This window comes from Aythya fuligula, chromosome 1 (assembly GCF_009819795.1).
Source record: "Aythya fuligula isolate bAytFul2 chromosome 1, bAytFul2.pri, whole genome shotgun sequence".
Taxonomy (NCBI): Eukaryota; Metazoa; Chordata; class Aves; order Anseriformes; family Anatidae; genus Aythya; species Aythya fuligula.
In genome coordinates, this window is record NC_045559.1 from 24,238,077 (window position 1) to 24,266,013 (window position 27,937).

General features: G+C 37.1%; 1 protein-coding gene across 1 annotated transcript in view; it reads right to left on the reverse strand.

Annotated features, from left to right (window-relative positions):
* PTPRZ1 (protein tyrosine phosphatase receptor type Z1) overlaps positions 1–27,937 on the reverse strand; it is a 138,765-nt gene that overhangs the window by 44,780 nt on the left and 66,048 nt on the right. Inside the window, 8 exon segments of the mRNA XM_032197072.1 lie at positions 2,769–2,899; positions 3,682–3,866; positions 7,512–7,662; positions 8,249–8,406; positions 11,217–11,283; positions 11,540–11,635; positions 13,005–13,156; positions 17,606–17,785. Of these exon segments, the coding sequence (XP_032052963.1) occupies positions 2,769–2,899; positions 3,682–3,866; positions 7,512–7,662; positions 8,249–8,406; positions 11,217–11,283; positions 11,540–11,635; positions 13,005–13,156; positions 17,606–17,785 (1,120 nt within the window).

Consider the following 27,937-nt stretch of genomic DNA (forward strand, 5'->3'; position numbering starts at 1 on the left):
TATTAGAAATGAATGGAAGTTTTCATTTATTTATTTATTTGCATTTTAAAATTATATCCAGAGCTAAGATAGTATTTATAAATATCTGTAGAGCAATGCACACCCCTATCAATCATACTAATTATATGGGAAGGATTTTTACCTGAACATTCCTCATTTAACACTTCAGATATACCACTGTTGAAGTGTCAACTTTGTGTCAGTGTCAGCTAGGAAGCATCACAAAGTAATAGCTTTTATGAATCATGTAGAATATTCATTTTAGTATTTTGTTTTAAATTATAAACTCCCCCCTTTCCCTCTCTCTCTCTCTCTCTCTCTCTCTCTTTTTTTTTTTTTTTTTTTTTTAACTTACAATATCCTTGAAAGACTTATTTAATCTGAAATAATCTCCCTCAATTTTGAAGCTCTTGCAAATTAAACACCTTAAGCAGACCTGAAACTGTTACAGATTTTCAGAGCTGTCTGAAATTTGAAAAAAAAAAAAAACAACCAACAACCAGGTGTTTATATAGTTCTGATTTGTGTAATGTTTAATTATCCTCTTTACAATTATTTATTTTGAAAAAAAAAAAAAAAAAGAAAATTTGGGATAAGAAAGCTTGCATACATTCATTTTTCTTCAATGCACGTTAAGGAGACATATTTAAATGTTTAAATGGAAGAAAACACAAAAATAACATTTTCCAGTTACGCTAACCTGTTTATACTTTCATACTGCAGATAGATACATCTTTACATTATTTTTCCACTTTGGAATCCTTGCGCCATACTTGCTCTTTCTTTAATAAAAATAAATTAGTGTAAAAATTTATTTTTATAGGCAGGAGAATATCAGATCTTCACTCAGAACTGCTAAATATAACATTTATTGCACCAAAATCTCTTATCAGACAAATGTCAGAGAAATTCTGAAGAGATGCTGGAGGTGAAGTGTATCTCCAAAGCAAGGCACTTTTCCTTCTACTGCCATGAACACAAACCCACTGCTGCCCTCAGCAGAAGCACAGCAATGATGCAGGGCTCAAATCTACACTGCTGTGCAGCTGCAGAATGCCAGACACCCCACCAGCCTCTTGCTGGGCTTGGTCTCCAGCAACATTTGCCTGCACCCCAGGTGTGCTGTGCAGTGCTGGAATCCCAGTCCCAGATCTTGTCTCCCTGCCTGCCTGTGCATCTGCATTTCCTTCCAAAGGGAGTCATGGCACATTACAGGGTGGTATGCAGCCAGGTCTGATTGATAGATCTACAGCAGGGATACAATGATAGTAGTAGGGTGAATTATCCTGTGGATATTACCTACACTGGATTTTTGTTTTTCTTAGCTTTTGAAGCTGTGTTGGCAGCACTGTGCCAACTGTAGTTGTTGACTTTGCTATTGTTTAATAATGACAACACTGAACTATTTATTTATCGCTCCATGCAGAAATGGATGTGGGATTGTGTAAATGAAATCTCTTCTGTGTAAATGAAATCTCATCTGAAAAAAAATTTCAAACATAGGATAAGCAAATTTTGGAGAGGAATTGGGGAGATATAGGGACTAAAAGGCAGATAGAAATAAACAGAAAAGTGAAATGTCAGAACCTTCTTGTGGACCAAAGAGAAATATGAAAATTCTTATAGATATTAGCATAAGAGTCCAAAAATTTTTCTTAATACATTGTGTTTGAAAGACAAGGTAGACGTTTATAGAAACATTATACGTACTATATCTGAATCTACCTCTACCTCCTTCTGGCAATGTCATTATTGCCTATTACAATTATTAATTCACTATTCATGCAGAAAATGTTATCAAGACTCATTTTCCTTCTCGGTGCAAAGGAATGGTGTTCCCCCAAAATGAAAAGCTAACCTGGTTTCCCAAGTACATCACAACATTGCTAAAGACTGTGCTGTAGCTAAACAGACTTAACTAAGTGTAAAACTGAACTTACACAGTCTACAAATAAACAACCAGAATCTGGGTCCTTATATTGAAAAAAAAAAAAAAAAAAAAAAAGTGGTTTGTTACATGGTCAGAAAGGTTTTGTTTGTTCCTATGATCAGTTATAGGTTTCTTAATTCACAGGGTGAATTCTGATGCTGAAACTTCCACAGAATGTAAAGAATTATTAAGGACAAGATCAAGCTCCATGCTATAGTTTCACATTATTTCATATTTACCAGCAGGCATAGAAGAGGTAAATCTGGTTGTGCAATCAGTAAGATTTGTTTGTTAGGCCTTTTGATTTTTTGCGAGGCAACATTAAGAAGCAAGGGAATTCCATCACCGCAAGTGCTTTGAAATCAAACTCCAAGTAATCATAAGTAATCAAATTTCAAAATCAATTGATATGGATTTATGTCATACTTTGGGTTTCTATTACTTGTTTCCTTAACACTTTGGCAATGTGGTTGGATTTTGGGAGTCAGGAGGACGATTGATCCATAGAGAAATAATACCAAACATGGCTTTATTCTCTACGTCATATTCCTAAAAAAATACACTTGTGAGATTTGAAATAAGGTAGGTGTTTTTCAGAATATTTTTAGAGTTAAAAACATTAACATGCAATCTTTCATAGGTAATGTTTACAAGGAATGGGGAATTATATCATGATAAAATATCAGTAGCAAAGAACAAGCTGAAGGTTAACAGCAGTGATTTTGAAATTTCATTTTAGCATATTTTGACAGTTGCACATTTTAACTGGTTTGCAAACAAACTACTTCACCAAGTGCAGATTTTCAGCTCGAAGTGATCACTAAGCTCAAAAGAACACTTACCTTGGTCCTCTAAAGGCATATCAACAATGACTTGGTCACTGTGTTTCCCATACAGCCCATTAGAACAAACAGCAACTATCTGAAGAACATAACTTGTATTGGGCAGCAGGTTATTTAGAATAGCCCCCTAAAAGAAAAACCACATGTAATCATTTACTTGCAAAGATGTATCAAATATCTGGAAATGTTAATATTTTTTTCATAACACACTTTTCATACAAAGCATAAAGGTCCTTTCTTTTAGGACTCTAATATAAGCTTTTTACATTTTATTGTCACAAAAACTTTTCAGGCAACTTTGAAAAGAAATTCTTGTGAATTTTTAAATGGAGGATGCCAAACTGCATACTTATGTAATGAAGAATACTACTTTAGGTAATCAGTTTAGGCAACATTACCTGTGATAAGCTTATGAGTCTTTGAAGAGACTGACAGGAACAGATCACACACATGAAATACCACAAAGCTGTAAATCACTAACTTAATACTTATAGCAGTATGATAGTACTGATTCTCATTAGCTGCTTGTGTAGGTCATTCTTTTCAGATCACTAAGCAATGAAGTACAGATCACTATTAATTGACTGTCTAAGGAGCTCTAGGTTTTATGGCTAAGAAGCTCTGAGTTTGACACGGTCATAACATTTTGGTGATACTACAGGTAAATCAGAACACCAATCTGCAAACACTTTCTCTGTTTATGGTCTAAAGAGTTTTGTTTGTTTGTTTAATCACCTCTGTGGCATCACAGCCAAAGAATGAAGTACAGCTTCTCTAAGATGTAGCCAAAGATATATATGTATATATTTTTTACTGAATCAGTTCCCAGCTACCATTTAATCCTTTAAGATAATTAACAAGAGCTTTGCCATCACCATTTTGTATGAAACTTGAAGAGTTTACAGTTACCAAGTCCTGATACCCATCTGTCAGAAATTCATGCTTAGTCTGGTCTTCTCCATCCAGTTGTTGATAAAAGACGGCAAATTTCTCAATCATGGTATCATACACAACCCGAGGTCTTTCCCACGTAACCAGAAGACTAGTATAATTCTTTGGATCAGACTGGACATTTTCAGGTTCTGAGCTGCAAACTGAAAGAAAGAAAAGAAGGAGTGTGTTATTAAACAGTATAAATTACTCTAATAAAATCTTGATGCACCTCCTGTCAAAATTAGTGCAAGTCTTTGAAGTGTCTCATTTTTAGCTTTCTACTAAAATATGTGAGGTGTCATGCACTATTAAAAGAAACAGAGTTGGAAAACTAGTTTTTCAAAAGCTTGTTAATTTGGGGACTGAGACCTCTTTTCCCCCACTTTTTAATACTCTATTTTGAGAAAGATTTGTATCCAGTTCCTATTATCATTAGACGAGCTCTCCCACCAGCTGTTTTTTTTTTTTGTTAGTTTGTTTGTTTTTTAATGTTGTTTTAAAGATTATATGTAAATGTATCATACTTGAATTTCCTCTCAAGGGTGTTTTAATCTTTTTTATAGAAGAGTCAAAAGGCATATTGGGAGGGAAAAGAACCTATTGGATTAGCTGGCAATGATTTCATATTTCATCACTTAAACATCAACTGTAGAAGTGCAGTAAGAGGCACCAACAGGTTGTTTGTTTGTTTTTTTGGATGCAACATAACCAAAAGGCCTGAATCTGGTCTATATCCCTTGTCCTTTCACACCATCATCCAATGAGAACATCCTTTGCCTTACTTTAGCTTGAAAACCATGTATAAGTAGCAAAGGATGTTGAAAGAAGTGGGGAGGAGGAGGTATGAGGCAGCTTGGGTTTGGCAAAGTGGGAATGCTCTCCAGACTTTTTCAGCCTGCTCCCATTACTATGTCCTGGGCGTTGCTCTGGATATCCCAGCTTGGTGAAGTCCTGGGCCTGTCCCATGAACACCTTCTTGGTGAGCCTGGACCTTGCTCTCCAGGCAAAATCTGACTAGGCAGCTACTATTGCACATCTTCCAGTCTTTCTCTTCTTTTCTCTTCCAATACATTTTTCATCTTATTCAAGTAAGCTGAATCTTCCAATACATTTCTAGATGTACACATGTACTGATTACCAGCTTGCTAGAAATTACTGAGATTCTGTCATTTGTTATTTAAATCACCCAAATACCTGTGTGTAGATTAAAAATATTATGCAAGGTCAAGATACATTAACCTGTGTGACTAAATTAGCAGAAAATGTAAATTATTTAGCACAAGATCACTGAAGAATGAGTAATAGACTGTGATACATGAAAAATTAAAGCAAAACAGTATACAGCTGCATTGTTCATGGCTGCTTGTTTTTGGGCTGAAAACTGTTTGCCTTCCTCGGTCTCATCATCCCATATGCTGGTGTTAGACACAGAACTGATGAATGGAAGTGGCTATAAAAAGTGTTCACTAATTTTTGGCTCCCAACTTGACACCATAGCAAGTAGGTATCTTGGAATGAGAGCCAAGATTGAAACTGCATGTTTTAAGCATTTTGGTTGCTGAGCCTGAATTTGTGCCTCTCCCCTAGCTTTTGGAATTTCTTTTTGACTGTACTGAATTTCCTTTTCTATGTGCTTTAATGTATGTTGAGAAAGAATATTATTCACTCTATTGCTTCTTTTATTACCCCATTTATATTGCTCTATTTCATCTATTAAACTAGTCAAAATCACTGATCAAAGTACACGAAGTTTACAATTTAATTAAATTTTGCATATTAAAATTTGAGGGTGGATATATTTTTATTAGAAAATTTTAACGACTTTTGTATGAGTAATTTCGTAGTAATTCCCTATTTGGAATAAATGAGGAAATATTTTTCAAATCTAAGAATATGTTTAAAAACAACTGTGAGCATCTAGCAAAAAGCAAGTAAAAGAAACACTCTAACTAATTAAGAAAGCAAGAGATGTAGGTTTTTTGGAGCTCTCTTAAAGGAAGCAAACACCATGATACTGCATTTTGGAAGGAAGAAAATTCTTTCAACTAACTTTGCAATTCACCACTTGAACACAGGAGGGCACTCAAAACACAATGTTTTGAAAACCAAATTTCTTCCACTTTGTATGCAGGTGGGACGTTCTGAGAACTCTAGTCGGAGTTACTTAATGGAAGATATGCAGCATTTTGTGTGCGTGCGTGTGTAAGCTAACAGTAGAAGCAGTATTAGTCTGTAATTTAGTTTGAATTGTATAGCTGCTTACCGGGCTTTGAAACCACCATGCAGTGTATTGGACATACCATTTTATTCATTATACTGAATTATTTTAATTGAAGTAATTAAATAGCAAATTTAAAAATATAAATAATTTTTCAAGTTGCATACATTTCTTTCCACTACTGAAACTAGTCATGCCAGCTCATTTCCACCAGATGGCATAAGTAAATCATTAGACCAGAAAAGATGATTCCCTTCTCAATTCTGAGCAATAAGGCAGAAAAAAACAAACTTTTTTTTTTTTTTTTTTAATGACTGAATCAAATATTCGTGTCTTGGTAAGTGTTTAAATTAACTCTCCAAGCATTTTTTTTTTTTTTTTTTTTTTTTGTAATATAAGTACCAAGTTTCCCCCTGATACAAATTCAAATTACAAACTTTTTCTCTGCTCTTTTTTCCTCCCTTCCTCATTTGTCTATGAGTGAATCTGATTCTGAAATCTTAGACTATTGTAAGGTTAATTAGATATTATAAAACTTTTAAAGCTGAAAGTTTGGAGTCTTCAATATTTTGTTTATTTTATTTTGTGTTGTTCTTCCAACTATGTTCTTCGAAGACAGGCTTTTCTCCCTTTTGTTTTCATTCTTTTGATGTTTGTCTTGTTCCTTTCAGCAGTGACCAACAGTATTCCTGGATGACAGTCATCTGCACATTATTTGCACATTATCTGCACACTGATTCCTTCCCAAGCTGGTGTCTCTTGCTTTTCTTCAAATGCCTTTTCATCTGTTATCTTGTCTGTGCTGCTCCCTTCCTTTTCTAGACACTCATAGTAACACTTAGGTACTTTGGTCCTAACTACTCCCATTTCCCTCTTGAGAGCCCGGGAAAAGCCAGGAGGTCATGTATCAATTTAATGAAAGACTTCTGCTCTGATATTAAGGTTTTGAAAACCTGAGCAACGAGACTACAAGAAAGAAAGTTTTTGAGTCTCATCTAGTCTGAAGTCAGAGATATTCAACTAGATTTTTTATTTTTTATTTTTTTTTCTTTTCAAGTCTCAAAGCAGCAAAATACAATTCATGGATTCATGGGAAGCGGGAGATCTATTCCCCTGCTGGAATTTTAGGTAAAAAAGAGACCAGAATCTGGCTTTTGGGATTCTCTCCATTTATCACTTTCTCAGTAGCCTGCATGAAATGAATTTGGTGACTTCAATCCAGCTTCTGTTGAAAAAGCATCCACATTACACAACTAAGAATCAAATGGGTTTGTAAAACAAAATCCTCTTGAAATCCCTGAAAAGGCAGCTTTGTTTAGGTCTGAAATGCGTTAAAAGGGCAGTGCAAGGAAGCTTGAACTGATGTGATCTTCACTGAATGTTTGGTTGAGACAAGCATTTAATTTTACACTCCATTTAATCTGACATGTTTTATGATAGTTTTTTTTCTCTGAAGTGATACATTTCTGAATAATAATAGTGTACTACTTTCTACACAATTTAAAATGAGTATTTTCATACTCAGTGAATCTTTTACTGAAAATTGTCTTTCAACCTGTGAAGAGAGGAATGACTATTCAGTAAATACCTGCTTCATGAATTTCTTCTTGTCCAGTGTACGAGGAAAACACTTGCCCAAAGAACTTATATTGCTGCTCTCGAAAGTTGTTTTGCAGGTAGTCCATCAGCATAACATAGCCAGACTGCTGCATTGTAAGAACTTCACAGAATACAGCTAACTAGAAGAGGTGACAAAAATAAAGTTATAACAAATTAACCACATTCTTCTAACAGGCAAAAGCCCTGAGAAAAAGGCACTGGGCAAACTCTCCCTGATGAGCTCTCTCAGATGACAATGAAATTTTGCTGGTCTGTACCAGCAGTATATCTACCCATTTACTCTACTTGAACTTCTCAATCATTCTGCTTTTGGACATGCTCTGCCTACTAGTTGGCCAGGGAAATACTGAAGGAGCATTTTGTTTTCTCTGGACCAGAAGTCCAGACAGTCTGCAGGGATAGGAAGTGTGTTTTTACTCCCTTATAAGGTGAATAATGACACAGAATTAAGTCCTGGACTTAAAAAAAAAAAAAAAAAAAAAAAAAAAGAGAGAGAGAGAAAGAGAGAGAGAGAAAAGGAAAAGATAACACACTTAAATAATTTTTTAACTTGACTGCTGTATGAAAAAGAATTACAATTAGAGAAAAGAAATGCCAGGTTGTTGGGCTGGTAATGAATGACATGAGCTTTTACCACATACATGCCAACTGCTTTTCTCTGTTATCATGTAAAATTGTTTAATTTTAATACGTTACATAAATTACCTGGTTCTCAGAAATACTAATTGTATCTTTGAACACAATCCATTCAACTGTTTCTGAGCAGGGAGGAGTTGATAGAGACCCATTATAAGTGTAATATTTGTCTGTTGTATTTGGCAAAAGGTTCAGCAAAATAAATGGTTCTAAGGCAGCCTGTTTTCCTGAAAGAAAAAAAAAAAAAAAAAAAAAAAGAAGCCAAAACATTTTTAAAAGTCAGATAATTAAAATACTGCAGAAGCAATGAACAAATAGAAATCACACTCTTGAAAAGAGTTATCATTATGGAAACAAGCTAATTTTGAGATTATTCAAAATCTGATCTCCAGAGACTAGCAAACAAACTAGTTGCTGGACCTTTCCTATTTAGCTTGGATAAATATTGTTGCATAACAACATTGTTTATTTGGTGAAGTTCTAATGGGTTATTCCAGTAATAAATAAAGTAACTGTTATATTTGTTCATAAAAAATTGTTCATCTAACATTCCTAGTAAATGTCTGAGATTCCAAATTTTTGTCTCACCCATAAATTTCAAAGAGAAAATATGTTAATTTTTTTATTTGGTGTATCAACTTTGGTCAAGTTGTTGAATTTCTAAAAGGATCTTAACTTCCACAGAAAATCTCTGCCAGTGGAACTGTTGCTGTGACAGATCTGTGAGTTGTATTGCTTATGTCTGCAGAGGCAGAAATTTGTTGTATTGGGAGATTTTAAAATGGTGGCAATAAAAGCTTTACATAATGAAGAAAAGGATGCACAGATATCTCGCAGGAGAGTATGACCCTTCTTTTTATTGTTCTGTGAAAATAATATCACCTCTTTCAGGTCACCACTTTATCTGCTACCTTGTCAGCTGGGAGCATGAGTGATGAATTGGTGACAGCTCATCCAGGGAAAGGTAAGTTCATGCTGTTATGATAGTAGGGTCCAGCAACAGAAATTGGCAGAAATGGTACTGCCTTCCTCAAGGCAGAATTTTTCAGTTTGTGACAATTATCAATGATCTGCTTTACTGATTGGTGTATCCAAAATAGTACTTGTTTTTCACACCTTGGAGTACTGCAGATCCTTATATATTTTATTTCAATCTAAAGCAACTGATTTTAAATGTCTTTGTCTTTGATAAACATGAATATTTAATGAATATCCAGATTGTGCATTATCTTGTAGTTTTACAGATATACTACTTCTAGAGCCTGGGTGGATTTCTGACCTGTCCTTGTCTTCATAATTCCTTACAAATTTGGTAAGAACAGTAAGTTATATCAACAGTTTATTACAAATCATTGATGCTTTTTATTTTGTACAGGGACTATTTCACAGAGTTAAGGTTTAAAAGGTAGCTCTTCTCCTCTCTCTAATCCACATATAACGAAAGGGAAACATTTAGCACTGCCAAGCAAAGCACATCCTTCTATTCCTCTTGTCAACATATTAGCTACCTTCAGACAGTGGCTATCATTGTTATCTGATAAATGTTTAGTTGATGCATTTTTCCTTCAGTAAAAATGAATGGCCAGTCCATGTTAGATAAAGTCTTGGGGACATGAAACTTCTCATTTATAGTAAGAATCCTGCTATAGATTTTTCAACTTTGGATTTTAAAATGCCAAAGTGATTGAGAATCTAGGTTTTAAAATCAAACACCCACAAAGGATTATAAGAAACAGAGTGTGTCCAGAAGGAATAGGAGTCCTCTGTACAACCTGAGAGCTCAGCAGCTGGGATCCAAATGCATACAATACAGATGTGACTGACAAGGACAGTTCATATATATTGCAGACAAGGACAGATTGTATGCTATTCATTTTTCTTCATGATGAACAACTTGATTTACTTGTGACCTGAGTTTTCAGAGCTCATTTGCACTCTATTCAAGAAAACCATGTTCTGCTCATTGTTGAAATGCCATGTAGTGTCTGTATCTTGAATCTTGCTGCCGATAATTTACAGCTCCCATCCAAGGCTGTAGGACAGTATCTGCCTTGATGTATTACTCATTCTCCTTTGTGTTTCACAGAAGATGGCACACAAAGATAGTGAATCCTAACAGCTTTCGATGTCCCCCTACTCTGTCTTTGTAATTTACAGGAGTTACTCCCTTTTATATTCATTGAACAGTGTTTGTTTTCTGGAGAAAAACGATCTCAATTTTACTGTCATGCTTTTGAAAGCTTTCAAAATAGTGACATTAAGAGTCTTTAACAACTTCCAAACCATCAATATTAAAAGTCTTTGCAATGCTCAAGTATCGTTACATGTAGGAAAACTGAGGCAATGTTAACTATTTTGTTAGGGTCGTGGCCATTCATGGAGCAAGAAAATAAACCTATTCAGGACAGTAGTCATTTGTGTTTATTCTTCTGTGAAGCCACTATGTAACCGAATTAGAAACAGAGTACATATCTCTTCATGCACCGCCCTGAAGTCCATGTAGTTTAGTGTAAAACCGTAAGAAATTCTAAAACACTGAAGAGCAAACAGCTGGTATAAATAATACTAGTACAAATGTAATATAATCAAATAATTTCAAATTTGCATAGCAGCTACTGAAAAAAAAAGCATTTGACCCCCCTGAGTCTACTGAATACTAATGTTCATACAATATTTGATGTTTGTAAAACACATCTTGGATGGATACAACTGCACTATTTGGCTTCCAACCACATATAATACTCCAGTAATCTATGCCTAAGAAAGTTTGTGGAACAAAACAGACCTTTCTTTTCACCTAGCATTTTAAAAGTTGCAATTTTTTTGTGATAATTATATTTATTCATTTACAGTAACTGATGGTCTTACAAATAATGTCTTGTACTAAACTAAATGTATGATTTATGTCATTTCTTAAAAAAAATAAATGTGTCTGAGCTCTTGAGAACTGCGTTCCTGAATGACTTTAAAGTTTCATAATTATGCTGAAATGGAACTTAGTCTAACGGTATTCAATAAAACATGGCAGCAGACTTACCAAAACGACTAACACTATCTACTCCATTAATGATTGGAATATAATCCGGATTATCTTCTAGTCCAATCTGTTAAAAAGAAATTGCATTTTTTACAGCACAGACTTCATGAAAAAAAAATTGAAGGTTGCAGTTTACCAACAAAATTATACACAACCTAAAGGAGTGCAAACATATTTGCCCATTTGCTTTTTTTGTGAAAATAAATTAGAAAAACATATGTAAATTTTTAACTCAGTGATCACACATTGGAACCCGTTAAATTCAGATTGAACATCTGCTGTTTCAAAGCATGCTTAATGACACAAAGATGTATTTTGTTTACCTCAAACAAAATTGATAAAGCTCTTAGCTTTCCATTTCCTTTAATTGCCTCTTCGAAATTTGTAAATTGATCTGCATCATAGCAGTAGATTTGCATCTGCAAATAAAATGTATTAAAATATGTTATATACAAAATAAAATTAATTATTTATATGCCTAGTTTGTGAAAAAAAAAATGTTCAAGAGAATTAATTAATAGAATTAATCAGCTGTTACTTATCTAAAAAAGATCTATACCAGAAAACCACTAAGTCTGTAGGAGTAGAGCATATCAAGGAGCATATTCTCCATGGAAAATAGAGTAAGCCTAGATAACTAGCTGATAATGGATGTCTAACCTAGAGTACTCAGGTGAGATGAATCTTGAAATCAGTCCTATAACACAAACTAAAAGTCAAGGTGTCTTGTCTGCATCTGCCTTGCAGTAAGTGTAGAGAAATGTGGTAAAAAAAAATAAAAAAAATCCAGGTATTCTGTGACCGCATTTGCTGTCATGGGCATTGGATTTACATCTCTTCCTCCTCTCTTCAGGTGCAGTTGGGAAATCTCTTCCATTGCCATGTCACTGACAGCAGGAGCTCATGGTGGCTTTTCTTGTGGTGGATCCTCTCTTGGATCTGGAGAGTGATCCTCTCTTAGGTGATGATGGAGGTGATCCTCTTAGATCTCTTGGTGGGACAGATGGGATGTGAATGGGAACTTTTAAATAGCTATGAGGTAAAGAAAACATTTCCCAAGGAAAAATGTGCTGGCTCACAGCTCTTCATGGAAAATAGGACAACCTTGGCCCTACTGCTTTGCTCTGACACAGAAATCCAGTGTCTGAAGTGTGGAGCAGCTCGGTTGCCTGCCACAACTGTGCCTTTTTAGCTGGAAAGCGATCATATCACAACAATGGGGGTTGAAAGATGGTCTGCAGAATGTTTTCAGCAAATGAAGAGCTGCTCCTTGCTTCCTCCCCATCCTCACACCAGTACAAGATCTGTCAAAACAGCCCAGGGCCACACAGGACCAGCTCTCATGTACTGGCTCCTGGCATACTGCCTCAACTCCCCTTCCAACGTGGCAGGATAGCCACACTTCTCCATGAGACAAGCAGCTTCTGGCTCTCATGGGCTCTCAACAAATCCCCAGCTTTGAAAAATCCATTTCCACCTTAAATAAACCACAACTTGGAGTAAGGTAAGCCAAACCTGTAGGTTTTAAACTTTGTCAGATTAGTAGGAGCAGCTCCCAATATCATCTTAAAGGATGTGTCAAAATGCACAGCTTAGACACCCTCAATGGACTAATGCCTCACCATGCTGTTCTCATCATTTAAATATTACTAAAATATTACTAATTTGGATTGAAGTGATGATTAAATTCACAACTAGACTTTAAATAAGTGATGAATAAAGGTGTTTAGTAAACAATGTTACTTTTTTGCAGAATCAAAAATCCTCAAAATGTATTCTGTACTTTACCTCAAGGGGAAATTTTTGTCCTTCCAAACTATGTTCTGATCCATCCGATGACGCGTTGCATTTTCCCCAGTGAAAAGTGATCTTGCTTGCTTTGAATACAGTGTCTAAGCCACCTCCACTTACATAATGATCATTTGTCAGGTTAATTTCCACTGAACAAAGAGATAGAGGAAAAAAAAAAGCACACACAGAAGTGTCAATATAAAGGCCAGACAAGGCATCTGTGACTCTCATATTTCAGTGTAGGTGCTAAAAGTTAAATATTATATGATTCTTTTCCTATATTTCATATGCAGCTTGTCAGGAATCTGGTTATTCAAATTCAAAGTAAGAAGTGTGTTAATTCATTATTAACTTGGAGAAATATGTTTCATTTCATGCTGTAATTCATAAAACAGTCTATTGAAGTGCACTGTTTGTCTGTGTCAGAAAACTTGCCACACAATCAGGCTAAGCAGTGCAGAAACACTGGCTTAGCTACCAGCCTGACCTTCCAAGAAAAGAAAATCCTAAAATAAGTAGCTTCCTGAAAGCATCAATATTTTTAAGAAAAAGGAAAAAAACGAAACAACTCATTATGATCATAATTCTAGATACCAATCATAAGGCAACAGATGAAAAAAAGAAAAAAAGGTATAGCCAGTTACCAGGAGGTCTGTCCTGTCTGGGAGACCCCTTACCTGTGGGGCAGCCTTCACCATGAGGAAGTGATGACAGGTCCTCAGCTGGACAGGGCTGTATACAAACTGCAGATGGGACTAAACATTTGTCTGCTGGAGGGAATTAACAGGATGGAATAGACCAAAGCCACACATTTGGCGTTTCCACCTGCAGAGACTGTGAATTTTTTGACCTCTTGCTAAAACAGAACTAATGTCATTGCATTTTATTACATCCTTCTCCTCAAGACCTTGAAGACAATTTTAACTGCAGAGTTTAGCAGTTCTTTTTATAATATCTGAATCGCCGCAGAGGAGGAAGAACTCACATCAACTGAATTGGACTTTAAAAAATCTATTTCACTATCACTATTTATATCAGGTACTAGGGCAAAGGGTAGTAAGTGATTTGTTGAGCAGTACGTAGGTATAATATTATGCAGCCAAGAACAGAAATTATAATTCATAAATAAACAGAAACAATAACACCAAAAACATCCAAATAGACCTCCTGAGGGCCAGGAGAGCTGCCCAGACCCTCAGTTGCAGGGATCTCCAGAATCTGGAAGCCCCCTGGGGCCTGAAGACAGAGGTGGGTGTTGTGAGCACAAGGGTGCCCAGCTGGATGAACTTTTAGAGCACATTGCTGTGTTGTGAGAGGAGCTCACTGGACAGTATAGTATCCAGGAATCTGAGTGAAAGATTGATGCATGGTATTGTGCACTGACATGGTCTGAGCGACAGCCAGACCTCAAGTCCTGGCAAGGTTTAGGTAAGCTGGCTTCCAACCCTGAACTGACAGACATGACTAACTCACAAGATCAGGAAGACTGACCCTCATCTGTGCTTGGAGTAGGAGGAACAGTCCTCCTCCTTGTCACTGAGGTGCCCCTATGCAACAGATATGATGCTCTGGGGCTGGAAAAAGGAGAGTGTGTGAACAATGGTCAAGACCCAGGAAAGGACAACTGCACAAAGTTGGACCAACCAACTACCTGTATTAGAATGAGTGCCACCAAAAAGGAGTGAAGGGTGTTAGTAATTGGTGATTCCTTGCTGAGAGTCACTGAAGCACCCATTTGCCATCTGGACAATCTCTCTAGTGAGGTTTGCTGCCTCTCATGGGCCCACATTTACAGTATCAGAAAAAGGCTACCAAGACTGGTAATGCCAGAAGACTACCACCCATTTCTCCTCTTTCATGTAGGGTCAAATGAGTCTGCAACAAGGAATGTTAAGAAATGTTCATGTTAAGAAATGTTAGATTTACCTCAGTGTTAAGAAATGGATAGATTGTGGAGAGCTGCCTCTGAGAAACAGCCATGAGCAGGTTGAGAGCTTGGGGTAAAAATTAAGGACTGAATCAATAAAGAACGCCTTGTGGTCAGTCTACTACAGGCTGCCTGATCAAAGGGAACCTGTTGAGGCCTTCTTGCTTCAGTTGTAAGAAGCTTCTTCCTTGCAGGCTCTCATCCTGATGGGGGATTTCAACCATCTGCATTTCTGCTGGAAAGCTACACAGCAGGCTGTAAGCAATCCAGAAGACTCCTTGAGTGCACTGAGGATAACTGCCTGATCCAGGTATTAGACAAACCAACCAGAGGATAATCTTTATTGGACCTGTTGCTCACCAGTGTGGATGAACTCATTAAAGAGGTCAAGACTGGAGACAGTCTGGGCTGCAGTGACCATACCCTGGTCGAGTTTGTAATCTCAAGGAATATGGGTCTGACAAAGAGCAAAGTCAGAGCCTGGAAGTTTAGCTGTTTAAAGGATTAGTGGATGAGATTCTCCATGAAACTGTCCTTAGAGACATAGGAACTGATCAGAGCTGGAAACTCATTAAGGACACTTAGAGAGCAAGAACTCTCCATCCCAATGTCAATCAGGGAAGGCAGGAAATCAGTGTGGCTGAGCAAGGACCTGTGGACTTGTTGGACCTATTGAGTTGTAAGAAGGAAATGTGCAGGTTTTAGAAGAAGGGACATGTTGCCTGGGAAGAGTAAAGGGTTGTCATCCAGATCTATAAATTGGAAAGATATGTATTTGAAGCGTGGACTATTTGGTGCATATGAAAATGTCTGGATGGCTATAACCAGACAGTGGTGGTCAATGGCTCTGTGTCCAGGTGGAGGCCAGTGATGAGTGGTGTCCCTCGGGGGTCTGTCTTGGGACTGGTGATGTTTAATGTGTTGTTTAATGTCTATCAGTGACATGAACAGTGGGATTGAGTGCACCCTCAGCAAGTTTTCAGATGACACCAAGCTGAGTGGTGCAGTTGGACCAGATGGTCTTGGGGGTCTTTTACAACCTTAATGATTATATGATTCTATGAGTTGATACAACAGAAGGAAAGGACACCATCCATAGAAACCTAGACAAACTAAAGAAGTGGGCCCATGGGAACCTAATCAGATTCTAACAAGTCTAAATACAATGTGCTGCACTTGGGTTAGGGCAATCCCAGACATGAGCACAGACTGGGAGAAGAACTCATTGAAAGCAGCCCTGCTGAGAAGGACTTGGGGGTTCTGGTGAACAAAAAGCTCGACATGAACAAGCAGTGTGTGCTTGCAGACCAGAAGGCCAACTGCGTCCTGGGCTGCATCAACAGAGGAGTGGCCAGGAGGTTGAAGGAGATGAGTGTCCCCCTCTGCTCTGTCCTTGCGAGGCATCCAGGTCTATGGCTCACAGCAGAGGAGGGCCACAAAGATGATCAGAGGGCTGGAGCACCTCTCCTACGAAGAAAGGTTTAGAGAGTTGAGGTTGTTCAGCCTAGAGAAAAGAAGGCTCCAGGGACACGTCATTGGGGCCTTTCAATAGTTATAGGAGGCTTATAAGAAAGATGGAGACTGACTTTTTACATGGGCAGATAGTGACAGGACAAGGGGTTTAGGTTTTAAACTAAAAGATGGTAGATTTAGATTAGGTGTTAGGAGAAAATTCTTCACTCAGAGGGTGGTGAGGGACTGGAACAGGTTGCCCAGAGAAGCTGTGGATGCCCCATACCTGGAGGTGTTCAAGAGCAGGTTGGATAAGGCCCTGAGCAAGCAGATCTACTGGGTGGCAGTGGGAAGGCAGGGGAGTTGGAAGTAGATGATCTTTAAAGTCCCTTCCAACCTAAGCCTTTCTATGCTTCTATGAACAAAACAAAACAAAACAAAACAAAACAAAACAAAACAAAATGTTTGGCCAAGGCATCTCACAGGATCTAGTTAAGGCTCAGAGACAATTGTTAAGAAACACCTTCCTTTATGCCTATGCCTGCAACAAGAAACAGTGCTTCCAAGAAGCAGCTTTGGGTACTGCTATTCTGGACTTATAGAGCAAAGTGGTTGCAAGAATATTATTTGACAATGTAAATGCCACCATAAGCTTATTTTACAGCTATCTACTATGCAGATAGTTATTACTGCATGTCTAGAATCTTAAGTGAATATACATATATATTATTAAAAGTATACATATATATGTCTAAGTGTGATTAATCCCACCCAGAGTTTTTTGAAACTACAACTGGTCCATGAAGTACTTTCAGATGAGTAGGTGATTTATTCATACTTAAAAAAATAATAATTCTGTATACTCACTGAAGATTCTAGACATGTAGTAATAACTATCGTTATTTTGTAGAAAACTCTAAATTACTGTTTAGCTTCAGTGGAGTGCTCATAATGGGATGATAGTGATGCTGTGATTGCATTGGCTCTATCTGTCTGTGCACATAATTTCCATTTGTGTTTTAGTGATTTCTCTGTTATGCTTGGTTATAGTTATCACCTCTCTTTTGTTATTAATAATATTTGATGGATAAATTCAGAATGCAGAGGCTAAGGAAAAGTAAAACAAAAAAAAGTTTCATTAAAAGTCCTTGGCTGGCCTCCTTTGCTGACCTCTTTAAACTCCAAAAATGATTTTTTTTTTTTAATTTTTATTTTTTACCTGTTTTGCCCGTGTTGCGAATGAAAGTATCTTCTGAAGTTTCCTTTTCCCATCCATGGAATTTAAGTTTCTTCAGATTCACATTTACTTGTGTGAGATCTTCATCTATATTGATAGGAGATTGTTTGGCACCATTGCAGGCTGAATATTTCTTTCCCCAGTTCTTTTGGTTCAAAGTTCCTAGAAATCAAAACATTGTGGTAAAAACATTTAAAACTTAAATTGGCATCCATATATTGTAATGTAGGAAATTTAAAACACAGTTTGCAATCTGTGGTCAGAATACCTTCCCTTCATCTGTAGCAATACTCAACACAACTACATTTGCGTTGTATCTTCAAGAATTAGGTCACATTTTAATGATTTTAGATATTATACTCAAATGAATATGAATCTCCAGGGAAAGCAGGAAACAAGAAAAACACCTCAAGCATGACATATAGAAATAATAAATAAAACAGGAAAGAAATAAGCTTTCAGATGAAAGAAACTGGCATTTGAAAAGAATTTGTGAGTTACTGTGAAACCCTCCTTTCCAAAAAACTTTCATCATACGAATGTCACCAGCATTCCTCCTGCCCAAAGAATTCGAAACCTTTTAAAATAAATGAAATCATAATATCTTTAAAGTAATCTTTACACAGAAGGAAAAATGAAAAATGATTTTACTTGGCAAAAGGTAAAAGGTTTGTGATGCTCTGCCTAGACAGCCTGGCAGTAAGGCCTGGCTTTGTCTGTGGTGGACCATGCAGAGGGACTCCAGCTACCACTCTGTGTAGCTGCCAGGAGGTCCTGTGCTTCAGCAGGGTGCCTCCTTTAGGGCTCAGGGGCTGGCATGGCATTTGAGACATGGTACAACATGGTACAGTTTAGACACAGACAACATGGACACAGACAGCATGTCCTTGAATTTCGCCAAAGACTTGATTATGTTCCTTAACAAATGATGAAGTACTGCACAGCCCAGTGTGAGGGGTTAGCAGCTGCTCCAATAATCTTTTGATTATATAATATAGTAATATAAGTTATACAATATTTTAGCTGTATATGCATTTAAATATATACAAATTTATTTTTTTTTTTTCCTGACAGGAAATTCTGATAACACTTGAAGGGGCTAATTAAAATCAAGGGTTGACTGTGCAGACCTAAGAAAAAATAACTGCTTCAGTTAGCTTCCCACTTACTAGTAGTTAAGAGCTAATATTATTGCATCCAATGCACACATTTAAATTCTATTAGACATGCTGAAATGAGCCAGTGCTCATTTACAGGCTGCTGTGGTACATCCAAGTATGTCAGTGGAAGATTTGCTGTATTGTACCCCAGGCAAGGACAGCCCTCGTATTGCACTCAGAAAACTCAGTGAGGGGGGAAGAGATGCAGCCAGTAACCATGACAATAGGCAGTAATACAAGATGCTCGTCTGGATAACTAGCTACCTAGAAACAAACCTGAGCTAAATTATTCAACAAGTATTGAGTCAGGTGAGTTACCAATATCGCCTTGCCACATCAGAAATACTGGGGGTCAGATGGCACATAAACCCATCTGCTTCTTTTAAACAGGAACAGAAGAAACTGCTAGGCACAATGGCCAAGCAAACCAAAAAGAATTTTAGTTATCGTGTTATGAAGCTGAATTTCCTGCAGGTGGGGATTACAGCCCTGTACAGAGTGAGCAATGGTCCTTTGAGAAGGGCACACTGCTCAGCTGCTGGCTCCTCCTCAAGTAATGCCTCCTTTGAGTATCAGCTGTGAGCTGTAGTTTATCACCTGGACAAAAAATGTAATATCTTGATTTTTAATGTGCGTTTAATATGAAAAGAATGAGTAATATTTTGTTTTCTCTCTCAAAAGCTTCCTTTAAAAAATCTGAGTCCAAGTAAAGCTGAAGTTGGGGATGAGCATATTCAGGTCATTTATAATTTTCTAAAAAAATATTAAATGCCTTTAAACTCAAAAAAGACAATTTAATATTAGCATAAACTAAAATAATTAACTTTTTAAACAGAAAAGCCTCCAAACAAGGTCAGACATAACCTTGAGAAATAACCATTCTCAGCTTGCCCTGTGCATCCCTGTAGACAGGCCTTTGTTTCTAGGTCTGCTTTCATCCAACTCCATGATCTTCCAAGCTGTTGCAAACCGATTGGAGTCTTCCTGGCTCTCTGAATGGCTCTGCCATTTTAGGCCTGGCTGGCTGCCCACGGCTATCCTTTGGAGTTAGGCCACACTGCCAGCTCTGCTCTCTGCCTCTTTTACTTGCCCGTGACTTCGTGAGGCTGTTTCCCCAATGAAACAGGTAGAGACCTTTTCACTCTTTCCACTGACATACACGGTCTCCTGGCTAATGTGCAATCTCTCCTTCAGCACATCATCTTATGTCTGTATTCAGCATGCATTTTCCTTATTCTGCTCCTTCCTTCACTGACACTAGAATTGACGGAAAATCATCCTATGTCCCACCACTTGGATATTTTCTCTCACATTTCTTCTGATGAATGTAAGTATCCCAGATTTGAATTTTCCCTTTAAATTTCCTTCTATCCACTATCAAGTTCAATTCAAACACATACATTAAAATTAGAGAAACTGTAATTTCCTTCTAAGTTTCCTAGTTTCATATTTCATGTTTCTGCTTTGCTATGTAGAACGTAAATTCTTTGCCTTGGTAGTTGTTATTTGAGCATCAGTGTATAATATAACAAATCCCTAGCATGAAGCTAATGATAACATTAGTAATCTTAGCTCATCCCAGAAGACAGTGTTGTGCCAACACTGTAATGCATCACAGTATCCTGAGCCAGGGCACTTGGAGTTAGGTAGGATGCCAGCTATAGGCACTACAGTGATGCTCAGCTGAGGAAGTTTCTTCTTTCATTCTGGAAGTGAAGCTTTTCATTAGTATTGCCAGAAAGAAATGAGAGAAGTTGAAAGGCTTGGTGAGATGAAGAACATTAGTTCCTGTTTCCTAGCAAGGCCTGAAAGCTGTGAGATGAGCTTCCTAAAAATATTTGAAAATGTTATGCTTCTTTTTATATGTAGGCACAATGACAATTCAGTCAAGAGATTATAATACAAAGATTCTCTTTTCAGAAAGAACTTATTGTTACTGAAATCTTAGGGCACCTCTGAATCCTTTGCCCCCTCTCCCCCCCCCCGAAAAAAAAAACAAACAAAAAAAAACAAAACAAAGCAAAACAACAACAAAAAAACACTTTAGAACAGTGATTTTCATGTAATTACTTGTATGTGTTGCCATACACTCACTAATACACATGGTAAGAAGCTGATCTATGTACCCTATGTATGAAAAAACAAAAAGGAAATGCTGATTCTGCTACCCTCTGGTTGACAAAAAATAAAAATACATCTATTCTGTTTGTTTGAATGATAGTTGAAATCATGTAAGGATAAATGAAAAGTATCTCCTGGTTGTACAGGCCAAGTGATAAATCTTCTAGCTAAGACAAATAAAATGTATGCCCCAAATTAATGCTCCTGCTGGAAAATCTGAATAGGTGTGTGACAACTTTTAATCAGTTTTCTTCTTTCTGGTCCAGCAGATATTATTATTATTATTGCTCAGAGCTGCAGAAATACATGTGACCTACATGCTCAGAAACACAGGCAATATGGGAGCTTTTTCACAGGAAAAAATGATACTGAGACTAGTAATGAGGAATGAGATCTGTGTACATTTTATTTGTCAAGTGCAAAACCACACTTACTCAGTAGTTGTTGAGAAGTTGTAGCATTGATCAAAAGCTATGGAATTAAATGTAAAAGATGAGGAACTAAATGTAAAGGTAATCAATGACAGGATCCATTCTGAAGTAGGAATATGAGGAATTTCAGAAGGAACTGGGGCTCAGTTGTGATGGTTCAAATTATATTTGAACAGTAAAATATATGTCTAATGTTGGAGCAGATAATGCTTGTCTACATTAGCAAGTGAGTGGATTTATAGAGTCAAACAGTTGGGGTTGAGGGCTGGATGTCCACACCATGTCTTGCAGAAGGTTTTTACCTCAGCCTATCTCTGTCTAGCCTCATGGACTGAATGTCCATTGGCGAATGAAGTACATTAGATGTACTGCTGCAGCACATCTCATGTTTAATACCAGTAGCGATGATCCATGACCCATGTCATGCACTCTGAGACAATTCTGCCTTGGGAATCAAAGCCTGGCAAGTGGGGAACCACCAGGAGGTTTGCTTCAGAAGTCCAGTCCTGATCTAATCTAAAATGCTGATGTAAATACACCCAGTGCAGGCAGCAGGTGGTGGAACTGCTGTGGTTTACATGCCTTCTAGAAAAGCAAAGTAAAAGCAAAAGAACCAAATGTTTTTAAACAAGAGCAGATTGTTTTACTGTAGGTGTTATGATGGAAACCATAAATCAAAGCAGTGCCAGCCATTTTGAAAAATATTGTTGAAACTGAGCTTGGAAAATGAATTTCTCCAAACTGTTCCTTGCTTAGGAGGAAATCTGAGGAGAATAAAAATGTGCATGATGTAATGTGAAGAGTGCACAGAGGAAGTAATGTTTGTCAAAGCTGTCAGCTCTGAAGAAGTAACTGACAATTCACTGCGAATGAAAATGAGCCTGAACTCAGCAGATGACAAGTTAATAGAAGGCTGCCTATACCATAACCTTTACCATTTTTCCCAAGGCAAAATGTCCAATGAAAATTTGTCTGCTCTCTCTTTCTAGGAAATGTTCATACTCATCTCTGCTCCTCATCCTTATCCTCCTGAGTCAATCCCTGCAATGAACATGCTATTCTCATTTTGTGCTCCACTTCTATCTCCTGCAGCTTTTGGAAGATCTGGACCAGAAGGCGTTACTGTAGCTCAGTCTTCTGTAACAATACTTGAAAGAAAAAACATCTGTCAAACATTTCTCTGTGTGTCTGCATCCTATGTAAACAGAACAACTGAGCAGGGCTGAAGATAGCTGTGAAATTGAGTGGGCTGTGGTCCTCCCAGCAGCTTGCCAGGAAAGGGGTTTCTCAGCATACTGACATGCTACTATGTGCCTGTCTGGTGAGCTGTAAGCCTTCATGATGAGTTCTGCTGTTTACTACTGTGTAGCAATGCTGCCTGCATGTAATATAGAATTTATGCAAAATAGTCCTTTTAAATCAATTGAAAATATCCCTATACAGAGAGAACTTAAACCTTGAACCAAATGAATGGAATTCTAAACACATTAAACAAATACTCTGCTTTTCCTCTTCATACTGAATATGGCTATAGCTTCTGAAGAAATGGGATGTTAAAAATAAACCTTGGGCCTTATAGAATTAATATCTTAATATTAAATATCATAAAATTTTATTAGTGAGGAGATATGTTTTGCTTGGAAAATTTTATTTGCCAACATTTCTTTTTAGTAACTTGTTTTGACATCACAGCGTTTGCATTCTTAGCTCTTATTAGGATTGTGTTTCTTTTGAATGGACATACTCCTAAGCACGTATGTCCTCAGGGACTGTAAGAAGCCTTAGCTTCAATGACAGTTACAGAAAAAGAAATGCTTTAAACATTTGCTAAGGTGAAGAAGCCATACTTACTTCATAAACCTAAACTCTGAAACACAAAATGGTTAACATCATTGTTGTTAGATATCTACTGATAGAAAGAGGAATACAATATAATACCTTAGTTTTAGATCACAACACAATTCTTATCAGACACATAGCATAAATGTTGCCTCTGGAACTGACAATACAGCCTGAGTAAAATAACAGGTAGGGCAGAAAAAGTCATAGGTGTGGTTAAGGTTTTCCTTTGTTTCTACCTCATTTATTATTACAACATTTAAACTGATGTGAACCCTAGCATTTATGTTATAGATGAAAGGCAGCAGAAAAGAGAGATTTTTTTTTTACCTCTACTTATTTTCTTTCTCTCCATTTTTCATCAGATTTTGCAATGATACCATTACTTTTTAAAATATGTATTGTTGGACATTTATGGAAGATGAATGATTTACCTAAAAGAACTATTCTTTTTTCCTCTTTGCTTCTGCTTCAATGTTTAGATAGAGCATCCAAACTGGATCAATAGAAGAGATGGAAATTATTGTGGTTTTGTCAGGGACAGAGTTCATTTTCTTGACAGAGGCTCACACAGGTTTCGGATTTTTGATGAAAATAGTGGTGATGACACATTGATGTTTTAGTTGTTGGAGAGCAGTGCTTACACAGAACCAAGGACTTTTCGACTTCTTGTGCTGCCTTGACAGAGAGGAAGATGGAGGTACACAAGAAGCTGGGAAAGGACACAGCCAGGACAGCTGCACAGGCTGGCCAAAGCCTTATGGTGTCATACTCAGCAGTAAAAGCAGGGCTAAAGGAGGAGGAGGGGGGACATGTTCAGAGTGATGGCATTTGTCTTTCCAAGAAACCGTTACGCGCGATGAGCCCTGCTTTCTTGGAAGTGACTGAATGCCTGCCTGCTTATGGGATGTAGTGAATGATTTTTTTTTATTTTTTTTTTTTGTTTTGCTTGTGTGCACGGCTTTTGCTGTACCTACCGAACTGTATTTATCTCAGCCTATGAGTTCTTGCACTTTTACCTCTCTGATTCTCTCTCCCATCCTACCTAGGGAGACTGAGCCATTGACTACATGGCACTGAGCTGCCTGCTAGGGCTCAGCCACAACAGGGATCAACAAACCACAGTATGCCTCATATCACTAAAGGCACTTAGCTTGTTACCAGAAGTTGCACAATGCCGTTTCTAATCCTCCAAAAGTAGGTAAGTGATTTCAATGCACATTCTGGATGAGTGTGTGAAGAGCCGCACCACTGGCCAAGAGAAAGAAGTACTGCCAATCTGCCAATGCTAATCTTTAGATGTAATCATAGCTCTCTGGAGAAACATCTTGGACAACAAAACATAGAAGGTTTAAGTTTTAAGTAGAAACTTAAAACTTAAAGTTTTTTAAAACTTTAAGTTTTTTAAGTAGAAAACAACGGTTCTGTTTCACCTTGATCTTTATTTTAAGGATTTTTGTGTTTTGTAGTTTTTTTTTTGTTTTTGTTTGTTTGTTTGTTTTTGTCCCTCCAAAAAAGCGCTAATTACTCCCCCAGCGCTGTTCATGATGAGTCTCATAAAGTCTGCATAAATTCTTCAGACTGAAAAAAATTATATTTTAAAGGGTGAAATTACTTCTCATGTCAGAGAAGAAGTTTTGGTTTCCAGTTTTAGGCTTCGACAATTTTCATGCCTGTCTCAGCATTTAATTGCAAGTAGATTTTGCAAGATGGGATTGCTTGCCAATGTCTAGGTCAAGTGTTCAAAAATGAAGGTAATTACACTGGTTATGTTAAAGACAACTCACAGATTAACTGGCTGGTCACTATAAAAGCTTTAATCATATTTAAATGATCAAAGTTCAACACTAAGAAAATAACTTGCTTTCAAATGAGAAGCCAAGTATATCTATCCTTTAGATTTATTTATTTCTTTTTTTTGGTGCACCTAGATTGACAGAGAAATAAATGCAATACATTTCCCTACATGCATTTCCCAATTGTAGGATTTAACATTTCAGATGAAGAAAACATAATCCACAACAAATTCTATTTGTTTTGCAACTAGATGAATTCAGGAAAAACAAAATGTCTAATCTATTATTTTGTTTAGTGTCTTATTTGTCATATTTGTATCTAAGTGTCAGCTTAGTATTACCTACATTGTATTCCAATACACTGTGTGCATTGCATGCATATGCACACAAGAAGATAAATATGAGCTGTGTAAACAGAAAAACATGGACTTTTCTTGAGGAGAAAACCCTAAAGGATGGCCCAGCACTAACCTGATTTTTTTTTTTTTTTTTTTTTTTGTGTTCCTCATATTAAGCATATTTGACCACTTACTCATTATTAAAATCTAATCTAGCAGGTGGGTCAGGAAAATTCTGATGTAACGTTTTGTTATCTTCAGATCATCATGTATTTCTTTTATCTTTTGTCTTATTTAAATATAAACTTCATGCTTCCTCCGCATCTTTGGTCACTGAGACTCTTCTCAATAAAATAACCAAAAAAACAGCTGAGTTTTTTTTTTTTTTTAATCCTTTTCATTCCCACATAAAAAAAAAAAAAAAAGGGAAAAAAAAAAAAAAAAGAAATCAGATAGAATAAACTACAGTTCTTGAGATACAACAAAAAACTGTAATCAGTATTATGAATACAGTGGCTGCCTGGTGATTTTTCTTCCTGGGAGTCAATCTGATAATGATTCATAGCCAGCCTAAGTGAATTACTGAGCAAAATGTGTAGGAAGATGAATGCCAATGGACAGCTTTCTTTCAGTATAGCAACTGTTTGCTGTTCATCTTCTCCTTTCATTCCCTGATGTATCTGGCCATTGCTGGCTAATTAGAAAATATATATTCAAACACTTCTATGCCAGAGAAATACAGATTATCACTGATGCTCCATTTGCAGTACACTCAATGGGATTGCTGTTTAGACTAGAAGAAAGATTATGTGAGAAACTCAATCAACATTTTAAGATACCTCTTTTCTATTATTCTCATCCCATTTCTCCTGAATTTTCTTACAAGTACTGCCAGAGAATCATGTAGCAATATAAAATGAAAACTTGCCAAGTAATTTTGATAAATAATAGTGTTAAGATCTAAGCTATATCTTTCATATCTTTCAAATAAGTGTAAAGGAAGAAAATTTGGTACAGTGCTAAATGGGAAAACGCCAAGTAAAAAAGAAACACGTTCTTCCTCCTTTTTTTTTTTTTTTTTTTTTTTTTTTTTTTGACAATATGTGAAGCCATATCTGGAAAACCTGGATACTTCTAAACCTTTCCCTAAGGAATTCAGGTAGTAGGAATGTTTTTCTTTATCTTTAGTGATATGTAAGATCATGAAACTGTATACAGCAGTGCTGAGTGACAGAGATCATTCCAAGATCTCAAAAAAACAGAGCTGAAAACAGATCTGGAATATGTGGAGCTGACTCACTATTACACTAAGAAATAGGAAAAAGTCTTTTTGGACAGCACTGAGGAAAACTGCCTCTGACTGAATTTCATATACCATAGAGCTGCATTTCTTTTTGTGTTGTACATTATAGAATTAGCCACCAATTTTGTGTCATGTCAGTGTTCAAGGCCTGTTTGGTTCCCACTAGGGAAAGGACTCCTCACCTGTTCCTGAACAGCTGGGCACACTGCTGGCAAGAAAGAACGTATAGAATGGGACAGACACTTAGTCCTCCACCACCTCCCTGATTTGCAAGGTAAAGGCAACAGTCATTCCAACACCATACAGCCCCATCAGAGTTCAGCTGTGCTTCCTGGAAGTGGATCTGAAGTTTACTCCCAAATTTACATAAGTTGAACAGAGAACATGTGGGTTCTATTGTCTTCAAATTGCTGAAGAGGGGCATAACTGGAACTTATGGAGGTTTCTCCCTCTGCCCCATATCCTACAAGCACCACTCTATTTGAAATGGGATGGTGGAGTATGACAGAAATTGCACAGAGTCAAAGCCTGCACTGACTTTAAACAGACAATAAAAATGCACTTTAAAGGACAATCAGCTAAAGCAAAATAAGAGGAAGCAATAATCTACTTCAAGTGCAGCATTCAGCATCTGTCTGATAAGTGATAGTTGATGTCGTCCCAGGAGATGAGCACAATGAAACCCATCTTCAGCAAGAAACCTCATTTTTACCAGAGTGTAGATCACCATCTAAGTCTAATGAATTGCTCTATGAAAGTCTTTGCTTTTCTCTGCTCATTACTACAAGGTAGATTCTGCTGCATTTTAGGAATGATCTTGGGTGTCAGAACCAGGCACTCAGTACAGAAACAAAATTCAGCAATGAATTTTAAAAGATATCATGCCACTTCCTTCTTCTCAGCTTTTCAACACATTAGCAGTTCTAACAATGTTGGATTTCACTGAGAATATCAATACTGTCTCATTTTTTCTTTGGTTATGGCATGGCCTCTCTCCTTCCCCCCATCCACTTTCTTCCTTTCCTCTTTCCTTCTTCCCTTCTTTTGTTTCTCTCCTCCCTTCCCCCCCCCACCCCCCCCCCTCCCCCCTTAATTAATATTAAATGTTAATACGGAGTTTGTTTACTTTCAGGAAAAGTACTGTGGTGGTGTGTCACAGAGGCACTTTTTGCGGTTACCAACTGTGTGCATTACTATGTTGCTATCACTGAGGAAACAACTTCTGTCATTACTAGTCAGTCTACAAGAATAATACATCTAAGAAAGGCCACAGTCATAGGTTCTGATCTAAATCCTACTGAAGTATAAAAAAAAATAAAAATCACA